The following is a 12,916-nucleotide window of genomic DNA, read 5'->3' on the forward strand; positions in this document are numbered from 1 at the left end:
GGGGCAAATGTTTAGAACACAATTAGAGAGGATTTTGGAGGGAACCTCATTTAACCCTTAGAAGTAGTTGAGTTGCTCTTTGTTGTTGGAATGAGTAGTATCACCAGGCCTGGATAAGAGGAAGGGTATAGGTTCCTGTGAGTCTGGGAAGGATCCCCAAACAATTGGGCATCAATCATTCCACTGTCCAGAAGATCATCTACAAGTGGAGAAGATTTCACTGCTGACCCAACAAGCTGAGCCTAAGAGCAGAACACAAGATGCTGAAAGAAGTCTCTAAGAACCCTCATCGAGGAACCTATAGGCAGCTCTCCCTACTATTGGTGCTACAATGCATGGTGCTGCCATTAGACAGAGGCTGCACAAATGAGATCTACATGTGAATGTATGGGGGGGGGTGAAAGAAGAAACCCCTAAGCAAAGAGCATGACTTCTGGTGCTCTAGGCAGAGAAGAAAGAAAGAGTTATTGGGCCAGAGTACTATAAGGCAGCAATTCACCAGCATATGGTTGGGAATGTTATGGTTCGGGGGCTGCTTTGCTGCATCATGGCCTGGGCAGCTCTCCATCATCCCACTATGAATCCTTCATTGTACTAGAGGAGCTTGTGGGTAATGTGGGATCATCTGTCGGAAGATTGAAGATCAACTGAAAGTGGCACTTGCCCCATGGAACTGACCTAAAACATTCCAGTCAATCCGCCAAGGAATGGCTAAAAGAAGAGAAATTGAGGGATCTCAGTCCCATTTATTTCCAAGTCAATGTCAAGACAGACAGAAGTTATACGAATAACCTATTTGAAGTTGTTTCTGGGGGGCAATACCAGGCATTAGAGCCGAGGGGGTCAGATCTGTTAATTGTTTGTAAAATAAATAATTGCAAAGTCAATTTAGTTCAGTTACTTCCCCTTTGTCTTTATATATCAATATGTGCAAATGTTACACATGAGCAAACTTTACATGGGGGAGCAGATAGAGCTTTAAAAAAGAATATCCATCTGTTACATCTAGGACTATCATGTACAGGCACAACCAGGAACATCCGTGGGGGCAGCTAGATCTGCTCAGAATACAGAAATATATCACTTTTATCTGACACATCTTGGCACAGCCCCAACCAGAAACATTGACCAGCTTTGGTGTACCTAGAAATAGCCAGTACCGGTCCAATCAATAACACTCGATATTTACCATTTGTATTAATACACCCACTGTAATACTTACCTGGACACTTCTATTTGTACAATATACCTATAGAACTCATGATAGTGAGGGGCAAATATAATGGCAGAACCTCTATAATGACAGTTACACATGCATTTGTTTTGCACCGGGGTTGCACTGTGTGGGTTAAACTCATGCAATTCATCGGTGCACCTGGAAAAGGCAAAGAAACAGCAAATGCGCTGAAAGGTTTCCATCTTTAGCACAAAGTCCTCATAACCCTAAATCTTCAGAATAAAGTTTGTTAGATACGAATGCACCTGAACCACAATGGTGTTATATTAGTTCAAGTGTAATGCTCTTGGGAAGTGGTGTAATACTGTTGGGGTGGGGTATCATGTTGTTGGGGTGGGAGTGTAATGCTGTTGGGGTGGGATCTTATGCTTTCAGGGTGGGGGTGTAACAACATGGGGGTGTAACAATGAAATATATATTTAATCTAAAAACTGCAGTTTCCTGGTTTGGGCAGTGGGTAAAACAGACCATTATCTCAGAGTTACTGCCCCTGTGTTTGTCCTATTGCAGCTTTGTCACCTAATTCCTCTCTCTTTGCCCAGAGTTTTACCCCTTGGAAAGCAATTCTGTGCTGAGAGAGGCAATTGCACAGAAGAAGATCTTCAGGACTGAAATAAAAATGATTCATATTGAAGATTATGGTAACTGAGATGTTTCTTGTCCTTCAACTACTGAACAGGCCTCTGACACAGAATCGGGGTGCTGAGCCCCTGACATTGCATTATCTATATGGGGATATTATGCTTATATAATCATGGGATTGTTGGTGAAATTCTTAATTTTGCAGTTCAGAAACAGCTGGAGAGCCGCAGGTTCAATATGTACTGAAATCTCATTAACATTGTTACAAAATATATAATCAATTGTCTATAATATGTATATGTGGAGTAGGGGACACCCACTTCAGGGACTAGGGAAGACTGGGGGGACTGGGCAGACTTTTTATGTAAACTGTAGAGACTGTCAGAGGTAAATAAAGACCACTGTGATGAATTAGTGTTTTGGTCCTTTCCCAAATTAGGAGCCTTTCCTGTGTCCCACAGGCCCTTGTTCAGCCTCAGGCTACAAAAAAACTGCATCCCCCTGTACTGCCTGTAATCTCTTTTCTCTCTGTTTCAGAACTTCCGCTCCGACTCTCATTTCCCAGAGATTTCTCTTTGAAGAATCAGTACCCCCTTCTGTTAATCATGTAGGTTTCCTTTTGGGTTGAAGAATGCAGTTAAAGTATTGTGACCCCTTTTACATTTAAAAAAATGTTATGTGACCCCAGAATATATGTCGATATTCCATGCTGAACACTTGTTGCCATATACCTGTTTGTCATAAGCTGTTTGTTGTAAAAATAACCGACCAATCTACCCTTTATATACCATTTCCAGTTACCAAACAAATAGTTTGCAGTTGCAATTTTCTTGTAGGCCAAGCCTTTGTTGAATTTGCCCTTGGATTGGGAACTGGAAAAGATTTACACCTTTTGTGTCTTCTCTTTATGCAGAGACGAGTTCCCAGGCAACCAGCTGGTAACTGATGAGTTCCATATGGACTGGGACTCGGTGCTTATTAATACGGATAACATCATTGTGGCGAGATTTGATGGGCGGGGAAGTGGGTTCCAGGGTCTGAAAATCCTTCAGGAGGTTCACCGAGGTCTTGGATCAGTGGAAGTGAAAGACCAGATTGCAGCTGTAGAGTGAGAATACTTATACGCTTGGTCCTTATATGGGTTCTTTTATAATCATAATGAGTTATTTTATTATCATAAACCACCTAAAGGCTTCATATAATTGTCTTTGTACCCAGTGTGTGAGAAAACAAAAGCCTTTTGGGGAAATAATATGACTATTTCCTACCACAAGGGTGTAGCCATCCATGCATGGAATTCAATCGCTTTGAGATTATAGCAGAACATGTACATTCTGGGCTAGTTGGCAGGGATTACAGTAAGGAATTATATTATTACACATTAAAGGAGAAGGAAAGGTTAAAATGAAGTAAGCTTTATCAGAAAGGTCTATATAAATACACCAGTAAACCCTCAGAGTAATGCTGCTCTCAGTCCTCTGTTAAAAGAAGCACCACATTTCTTTCCTTCTATTTTGTACACATGGACTTCTGTATCAGACTTCCTGTTTTCAGCTGAAACCTCCAGGGCAGGGCTTGAGCATGCTCAGTTTGCACCTCTCCCTCCTCCGATCCCTGCTGTAATCTGAGCTCAAGGCTGTAAGTGAGCAGGGAGAGGCTCAGGCAGGAAGTGATGTCATACCAAGGTTATATGGCAGCTTCTATCCTAAACAAACAGAGACAGTGTCTAGAACTGTTTACTCAGGTATGGTAAAGCATTCTGCAGAATAAATATAGCATTCTAGCTTGCACTATTGTGGCTAATATGTTGGCAATAAACTGTCTTGGAGCTTTCCTTCTCCTTTAATAGGGTACAGACAGAGATTTTGAAGTTGAAGTTCAAAGAGCTAGAGGCTTAAAAGTTGGGAGAAGAGGGTGGATAAGGGGATCAGATAGAGGTTTACAAGTTGAGGGTTGAAGGAGTGGATGCTTACAAGGTAGAAGAGAAGGTGTGGATATGGGGTTCGGACAGAGGTTTTAGAAATTGAGGGTCCAAGAGCTGGAGGCTTAGAAGTTGGGAGAGGAGAGAGTAGATATGGGGTTCAGATAGAGGTTTTTGAAGTTAAGGGCTGAAGGTATGGAAGGTTGGAGAGGAGAGGGTGGATATGGAGACTCAGAGATTCGGTTGGACTCCAGATCTTTGCCCCTAACTTGCAACATTTGAGACTGTATTCAGTTTAGGATTATATTGGTCAAACTCAGCATCTAACTCACAACATTTCCTCGTATTTTCCTCCCCCCCAGGTGGCTGCTGAAAGAGCCGTTTATCGACCCCAACCGGCTGAGCATATTTGGGAAGGTAATTATTTGTTAATATAAAAGCATCCCTGGTCACTGACAGAGGATTAGAGGCACAGAGACTTCACATTGAATCTATTGATCTGTTAAATAGCAAATCAGTGGACTGATGAGAGGTTTCTCCGCTTGGTGAGCCTCCAGCAGTGCGACACACGGCAAACCAGCACAATTCCCAGAGCGGCTGTGTAAGATCTCATTACTGGGCCAGACCAGGGCTATAATCAGGCTGTATGTGTCAGTTAGAGAGGTAGGAGCAGCACCTCAGACTGCCTGGTATTTCATCTTCTAACTTAATAACCCATTTGTCTTTACAGGGCTATGGAGGATACATTGCTTCCATGATACTAAAAGCAAATGACAGACTCTTTAAATGTGGGGCCCTGTTTGCCCCAATCACAGATATGAGACTTTATGGTGAGTGCTTCTCTGTATGTCTGCTGTGTCTGTAGGTCCATCTATGTGTAATAAACACTAGCTCACAATATGGTTCATATAAAAATAATGGGGGTGCACAAAATGTACTGGTACACAATACTCCTAGCCTCCAGTGTGCAGTGCAAAGAGTTACCCCTTGCATGAATTTCAAAATTGTATCAGGGTCTCAGCCAATGTCTATCCACTCCTAAAAAAAAGGCAAATGTTGATATGGACCTGAGTTCTCTGTCTGGTCTGATAAGAACTTGAAATGTTAATCATTGACCTTTAAATGATTGCAAAAATGAAATAACATCCCTTTGATTCAAGATCTCTGATACTCAAGAGGCTTGACAAATAGTGAAAACTCATTTTAAAGGGGTGATTCACCTTAAAGTGAATTTTTAGTATGTTATAGGATGACCAATTATAAGCAACTTTTCTAGTTTTCATTGTTTTTTTTATTGTTTTTTTAATTATGTGCCTTCTTCTTTTGACTCTTTCCAGCTGTCACTGACCCCATCTAAAAAACACATGCTCTCTAAGGCTATAAATTAATTGTTATTCATACTTGTTATTACTCATCTTGCCCTATCCAGGCCCTCTCCTCTTCATATTCCAATCTCTTATTCAAATCAGTGCATGGTTGCTAGGGGAATTTGGAATCCAGCAACCAGATTGCTGAAATTGCAAACTGGAGATCTGCTAAAAAGCACAAATAACTAAAAAAGCACAAATAATAAAATATGAAAAACAATTTCAATGTCTGAGACTATCACTCTCTACATCATACTAAACATTAACTCACATGTAAACAACCAGTTTAAAGGAATTGAAAAATTCCCAAAGTGCTTCCTGGCTTCCCATATTTCCTAGGAAATCCTGGTTTTAGGGAGGATTTGCTACCGAGGAGGGTCAACTAAACTGAAGGAAAGGTTATATCTGTGATTGCAACACTTCGTTAAGAAGGGGACCACAAGTCAATGAGCAGTTAGGAAAGTCCCATAATAAGGGAATAAGGAAAGATGCTTTCTCTGGTGTTCGGTCTATAAGACATGTTTATCTCATTTCTCTATACAACTTATTTTATTCCCGGCTATAAAATGCATCTTATTTTATCTGTGTCCCACTATAAAGCATGTTTTATTTTATCACTTGCTTGGAAATATTTTTGATATTTTGCTATAAAATGCGCTTTTCTTTATCTCTTACTGTAAATTGTCCTTTATTTTGTCTCTTACCATAAAACGAATTTTACTTTTTCCGTCATCTTCGTCGGCTGTGAAACGCGACCCTCTTATTGTTTCCAGGGAAGCTCACTTTTATTCGCTTTTGCTGTCAAAAATGTTATATTTATGTATCTTTCTATAGGGCAAGATTGGTAGCATGGGTGACATAAAGGAGACTTTATTTGGTTGTTGCTGTAACAGCTCTGTATTGAGTTGTGATATTGTTATTGCCAGAGCCATAGGCAGATAATAATCTAGGCTAAATGCAATATTTGGGGTTTTTTTTTTTTTAGATATTTCTACTTTATAATGCCAGACTGTTGAGGTTCAACTGGTTAGATGCAGACTGGTGAGGTTCCTCTGGGTAGAGCCAGACTGTTCAGGTTCCTCTGGGTAGAGACAGACTGTTATGGTTTTCTCTGGGTAGAGCCAGACTGTTCAGGTTCCTCTGGGTAGAGACAGACTGTTCAGGTTCCTCTGGGTAGAGACAGACTGTTCAGGTTCCTCTGGGTAGAGACAGACTGTTCAGGTTCCTCTGGGTAGAGCCAGACTGTTCAGGTTCCTCTGGGTAAAGCCAGACTGTTGAGGTTCCTCTGGGTAGAAACAGACTGTTCGCTTTCCTCTGGGTAGAGCCAGACTGTTGAGGTTCCTCTGGATAAAGCCAGACTGTTGAGGTTCCTCTGGGTAAAGCCAGACTGTTGAGGTTCCTCTGGGTAAAGCCAGACTGTTCAGGTTCCTCTGGGTAGAAACAGACTGTTCCGGTTCCTCTGGGTAGAGACAGATTGTTGAGGTTCCTCTGGGTAGAGCCAGAGCCAGACTGCTCAGGTTCCTCTGGGTAGAGACAGACTTTTCAGGTTGCTATGGGTAGACCCAAACTGTTCAGGTTCCTCTGCGTAGAGCCAGACTGGTCAGGTTCCTCTGGGTTGAGCCAGACTGTTCAGGTTCCTCTGGGTAGAGCCAGACTGTTCAGGAGCCAGAGTGTTGAGGTTCCTCTGGGTGGAGCCAGACTATTCAGGTTCCTCTGGGTAGAGCCAGACTGTTCAGGTTCCTCTGGGTAGAGCCAGACTGTTCAGGTTCCTCTGGGTAGAGCCAGACTGTTCAGGTTCCTCTGGGTAGAGCCAGACTGTTCAGGTTCCACTCGGTAGAGCCAGACTGTTCAGGTTCCTCTGGGTAGAGCCAGACTGTTCAGGTTCCTCTGGGTAGAGCCAGACTGTTCAGGTTCCACTGGGTAGAGCCAGACTGTTCAGGTTCCTCTGGGTAGAGCCAGACTGTTCAGGTTCCTCTGGGTAGAGCCAGACTGTTCAGGTTCCTCTGGGTAGAGCCAGACTGTTCAGGTTCCTCTGGGTAGAGCCAGACTGTTCAGGTTCCTCTGGGTAGAGCCAGACTGATCAGGTTCCTCTGGGTAGAGCCAGACTGTTCAGGTTCCTCTGGGTAAAGCAAGACTGTTCAGGTTCCTCTGGGTATAGACAGACTGTTCAGGTTCCTCTGGGTAGAGCCAGACTGTTCAGGTTCCTCTGGGTAGAGCCAGACTGTTCAGGTTCCTCTGGGTAGAGCCAGACTGTTCAGATTGAGATGTTAGATCATTAGCCATTGTCTATGTTTGGATGTTGGTCAATATGTCATGAATAAATCCCAGGATGTTGATTTTGAAACTGACATTGTTCCAATGAGATACTAAGACTGCTCTGTGGGTAACTGCAGCCAGGTCCCAAAATAATCCTGGGCCTCTGGGTGACAAAATACTGGTGAAACCTTGAGATATCGTCATATTAGTATTATTAGTATGTTGGGGTTAATAGTCATCTGGCCACAGCTCCTTGTGATGATGTGATGAAATGGAAGTCATGGAACACACTATGACTTAAGAAACACATGAGGTTATTCTTGGTGATGATTTTTGTGAGCTAGTTTTGTGGAGAAACATTCACTCAGTGGTCCCTTTCCATCTATAAACCACTTTAGCATCCATCTTTAATCCCTTCTTACTCTCTGTCACCTGCAGCATCAGCCTTCTCAGAGCGCTACCTTGGGCTGCCATCCAGAGAGGAGATCACGTACCAGGTAGGAGGGACAAGAATTGGAGAGAAATAGAATCAGGGTTATGTTATTACATTACTCATTGTATAAATGCTTGATTCTCTCCAGGCATCCAGCGTGCTGCACAATGTTCATGTGCTTAAGGATAAGAATCTTTTACTCATTCATGGAACAGCAGATGGTGAGTCCACAACGATAATATACAGTAAAAGTTCCAATCTTTGCTCATTTATAGCTGTACGGAAAATAAGATGTCAGGGAGGTTGGGGTATTAGAGAGACCAGGTTACAAGAGAGGCTGCTGTGCATTGTCTGTTACATTTGTTAACCAGTATACTGGGTAGGATGCAGTACTTACCTGGCCTCTGATCCCTTTGATTTGCCACCTGCCAGATAAAAGATATGCCTTTGATATTGCTCTCAGTGGACTCAAACAGATGTTAATTTTTTTAATTTCTAGCCTTGAGGCAAGTTTTGGAGGCCTGAAGACAAAGTATACTGCCAAACGGAGACTCCTGTAGTCTATAAGTCCACATTGGGCTACCAGATAACCAATCACAGCCCTTATTGGTCATCCCCAGTGGAAATTTTTTGTGTCCATTCAGTTCGGTTCAATAAACCATATTGTGTGTGTGGGGAGGGGGGTTCATTCTTTGGTTATTTCTTCTTGTAAAATGGGAGGATTAAATCCATCCTTGAGAAAGACCCACAGTGTATTGATTTAGAGATATTGGGCCAGGGGATTGCATTGCAGAATTGGTTTATGCTATTAATGATGGTTATGGCGAGATCCTACAGGAGTTACATGTAAATATCTGCACTTCCCATTGGTTTACCTTATTGGCCAGCAGTTGCCTCAGTTGGTGCCTTAAGTCTTCTCACCTGCCTCATGCAGCCTTCTTATTCTTCTCTTATTGTGTTTCCTTTAGCCAAGGTCCATTTTCAGCATTCAGCAGAACTCATTAAGCACCTTGTTAAGGCTGGAGTGAACTACACAATGCAGGCAAGTTCTTGTTTCACCTACTGCTATCTGCCAAATTTTAAGGAATATTAATTTGTTTTAACGAGGAAAGATAATGAGTTGGCTTCTTAAAAGGAACAGGCATATGAAAGACCAAGAAATGTAAGAGGCCGGTAAGAATTAGGGAAAGAATGTCTTATGCTGGGAGAAGTTAGACGGTATCTGTGGTGGGGTGGTGGCACATATGGAGTCAACGACCCAAAGTCCTACGTAACACTATAAGCTGATGGGAAGTGCACAGCACCTTAGTGTCTTAAACGAGGCTCAATTTAGAGTAAATCACTGAAGTCATAGCTGTGTTACTGTCCTGTGGCATCATCTTGGGACTGGTTAGGGTTGTTTTGAAGACATCAAAGTATTTGTCTTTTCTTTCCTGCCCCAGGTTTACCCAGATGAAGGTCATATCATTTGGTCAGAAAAAAGCCGGGCCCATCTATACAGCACGTTGCTCCGATTCTTCAGTGACTGCTCTCAGGCACAAGCTGTGTTCATTCCACAAGAGGCCGAAGAAGATGAATAAAAGTGAAAATTATCTCAGGAGACAACATGGCTCACTGGAGCCATCAAACACAGCTTCTATCTTCAGCTTTTGGCCTGAATCTTGGGCAGCTGAGGATCAGCACACTACGGACCATGAGCTACAAACTGGGAAGTTTCTAGACAAACGCCAGGACTCTTTACGAGGAATTCTCTTTGTACCTTGGGAGACACATACAGAGCATTTTAGTTTCCAGAGGAACCTAGTTTTGCATACAGTAGCGTAGTGCATGTTTTTGTGCTTATTTTTAATTCAAAGGAACATTCTTTATCCACCACTACAAGCTGACCTGCGTCTGGGATCCTCTCAGAGACCCCCTGATCAGTCCTCTTTCCCCCCAATACAGACCCTATTTTCTGGAGTGACAAAGAAAAAGTGCAATTTCTCTCTGTTCCTTTGCCCTTGGGGAACACTTGAGAATAATTAAAAAATGATCTTTCTAAGATGCTGTTCTCACATCCAAATGGCAAGCCATTGCCACGCCCCAGACTCCTCCTCTTGTTAATATGGATTCCTTTCCCGCGAGCAGTTGGGAGCAGTTTTTGGTAGCGGAGTTTTGCTATGTATATTTCTATGTATACATTCAGTCAGAAGACTCTCTCTTGTACAGTTAAAGGGACCTTATATTTTTCCAGCCTGAGGGCTCAGTTTGACTGAAAAGCCCTTTTTTGTCACAATTGTATAAGCTGATGATATTATTTCCTCTTGGTGTGTGTTTTGAATAGATTAGTTGACAAAGATTCAGTTTGCATTTCCACTGTACATTTACTCCTGTGTATATAAACACATAAATATTAAATTATGGTTTCATACAGTACATCGTAACTTCTTGCTTTACAGTGAGTATTGGTGCAACAACAGAAAGAAAGTGCAGCAAGGGACCAATGGAGTGCAATGAGTATCGATTTTGTAAAAAGAGAGTATAGAATACAGAGTGGTTAATCCTAAAATAATGCTTACTACTGTCTGCTGTTTCCAAAAAGTGGGCAAGTTATTCTCTATCATGCTTGTTTGGAGGTCAAATAATAATGTGGAAGAAGCCATGGATTAATAATGTGTGGACCAGGCTGAAACCCATGGGACCTGTGGGTTTGGGCCAACATTTGCACAGGATTTCTGGGTTATGGATGGGTTCAGGCTGAGCTCTCCCTTTTCCCTCCCCACCCACAACCTTACTCTGCTCAGCTTCCGCCTCCAGCAGTTTCTATTTATAGGTGTGTGCCTGCCTCGGCTCGCTCCCTTCATGACGTCAGAAATGGAGCGGGTGTGGGTCTATAAATAGAGGTGCCTTGCCGGGGTTGGGCACTGGTGGGTTGGAGTCGGTGCGGGTCAACTGTTTGTGAACCCGCACATCACTATCGTGGATGCTTGGATGGATGCTGATAAGTAGGGAGGTTGACTTAAAGGAACATTAACACCATACAATGATGAAAAAAAGGTAATAAAAATATCATGTACTGTTGCCCTGCACTGGTAAAACTGATCTGTTTGCTTCAGAAACACTACGATAGTTCATATAAACAAACTGCTGTGTAGCAATGGCGGAAATTGATAAAAAGCTACATGGCACAGGTTAAATATGGATAACAGATAACACCATTATGTTCTACAGAGTTTATCTGATATCTGCTGTGTAACCTGAGCCTTTTCTCCTATGATTGGCTGCCCCCATTGCTACACAGAAGCTTATTTATATAAACAATAGTAGTGTTTCTGAAGCAAACACATCAGTTGTACCAGTGCAGGGCAACACTGTATTATATTTGTATTACTTTAAAACACTTTAATTTTTTGTTGTTAGTGTTCCTTTAAGTATTGTAGTTCATGACTAAGTTGGTAGGTGGAGGTTAAGTATGGATGAGAAATTAAGGCAGTTTGTGGTCCTTTAATATAACTATTTTACTAATTAGTATTTAATTAAATGGATCAAACATGCTCAGTTCTAAATGCTCTAGTACGCATGGAGTAATACTCAGCGAATGGGATTCTGATCTGATGTTGCAAAAACTGGGGAATAGGGAAAGTGCTTTGGGTAGAAAGCTTCACGGCTCTGGGCACATGGGGTGCTGGAGTCCCCAGCTGTTTTGGAATCTCACATTCACTAAATGCACAAAGCGTATGACCAGGCCTCATGTCAGTGCTGTGATACAGGGGGTCATGATTCAGACTGATGATTCAGACTTACCTTTTGTATCTGATTAAATATATCTTTATTGCTGTATATTGTCTTGTGGAAAATATAGAATGACTGGGACAGAAACAGGCCACACAGTCTGTGGCCTCTTAGTACTGAAAGGGACCATCTCTGTTCTTACAAAAGGAAAACCAGAATTGGGGTCAGTTTAGCTATTTCTCTGCCACACACAGAAGTGGGGGTACATTGGTAGCATTGGGTAAAAGGGAACAAATGTCCTTCAACCAATTCTGGGCAACTGAGATACAGGGAATGAAAGCAAAGAGTCAGGCAGTACTAAGCCCCAAGATCCATCCTGTTAATATTCTAATTCATTCCAAGGCTCAGTGCTGACATTTCGGGCTCATATCTTTATTGTGCAGCCTCTCCTGCCCGTCACCCTTATTGATCTGTTTTCCAGTACATTTTTGGGCCTAGTCATCGGATGTCACCATAATCTCTCATACAGACCATATTTCCAATTCTAATAATGGTTGCCAGAATGATAGTTCCAATTCTTTCTTATTGTCAGTCCAGACCTCATCATTAACCCCTTAATTAGTAAGAATATAACACAATGCAAAGTAGCCAGCCCCACTGAGTAGCAGTTAAAGGAACAGTAACACCAAAAAAATTAAAGTGTTTTAAAGTAATTAAAATACAAGGAAAAAGAAGAAAATGGATGCAGAAAGTCATGCTACCGCTATTCCGCAAGGCTCTGAACTGCTGTACTTGACCCTCCTCCAGCGCCTAGATGAACAAGAGGGAAAACAGAACTATATTATTCAAGGTCTGTGGTCTCTCTCTGAGAGGTTGGATGCAGCTCAGCGTTCCTCTTCTGCGATTCCTGAGGGGTCTGTTCTGTCATCTACTCCGGGTAATAGAGGTTTTTCCCATGACCCAAAAATCCCCTTCCCTGATAAGTTTAGAGGTGATAGGAGTACATTTTTTGTTTTTCAAGAGGCATGTAAGTTATACCTCAGTTTTTTCCCTCACAACTTCCCTACTGGTGAGGATGAAGTAAGTTTCGTTATGACCTTACTACAAGGTGACCCACAAGTTTGGGCACTAAGATTACCCCCCTCTGACCCTGCCCGTCTATCCCTAGAAGCATTTTTTGCTACCATGTTATACGATGACCCGGATCGTGCAAGCTCTGCTGATTACAAGATTCGAATGTTTCAAGGGAAAAGAGTAATTGAGGAGTATTGTACTGAATTCCACCGCTGGTCAGTTGAGACGGGGTGGAATGATACAGCTCTTCGTAGTCAATTCCGGGTGGGGCTTTCTAGCTCTGTCATAAACAGCCTGGTTAATTACCCTCCTTCATCCACTTTGGATGACCTCAT

The 12,916-nt window shown here is 42.3% G+C and overlaps 1 protein-coding gene across 1 annotated transcript in view; it reads left to right on the forward strand.

Annotated features, from left to right (window-relative positions):
* Window positions 1–10,211, forward strand: part of dpp10.L (dipeptidyl-peptidase 10 (inactive) L homeolog) — a 75,105-nt gene extending 64,894 nt beyond the window's left edge. The window contains 9 exon segments of the mRNA NM_001091635.1: window positions 1,780–1,878; window positions 2,357–2,426; window positions 2,733–2,927; window positions 4,103–4,157; window positions 4,471–4,570; window positions 7,802–7,860; window positions 7,945–8,017; window positions 8,765–8,838; window positions 9,239–10,211. Coding sequence (NP_001085104.1) covers window positions 1,780–1,878; window positions 2,357–2,426; window positions 2,733–2,927; window positions 4,103–4,157; window positions 4,471–4,570; window positions 7,802–7,860; window positions 7,945–8,017; window positions 8,765–8,838; window positions 9,239–9,376 — 863 coding nt within the window. The 3' untranslated portion in view covers window positions 9,377–10,211.
* The last annotated feature ends 2,705 nt before the right edge of the window (window positions 10,212–12,916 follow it).

The sequence above is a fragment of the Xenopus laevis genome, chromosome 9_10L (genome assembly GCF_017654675.1).
Source record: "Xenopus laevis strain J_2021 chromosome 9_10L, Xenopus_laevis_v10.1, whole genome shotgun sequence".
Taxonomy (NCBI): domain Eukaryota; kingdom Metazoa; phylum Chordata; class Amphibia; order Anura; family Pipidae; genus Xenopus; species Xenopus laevis.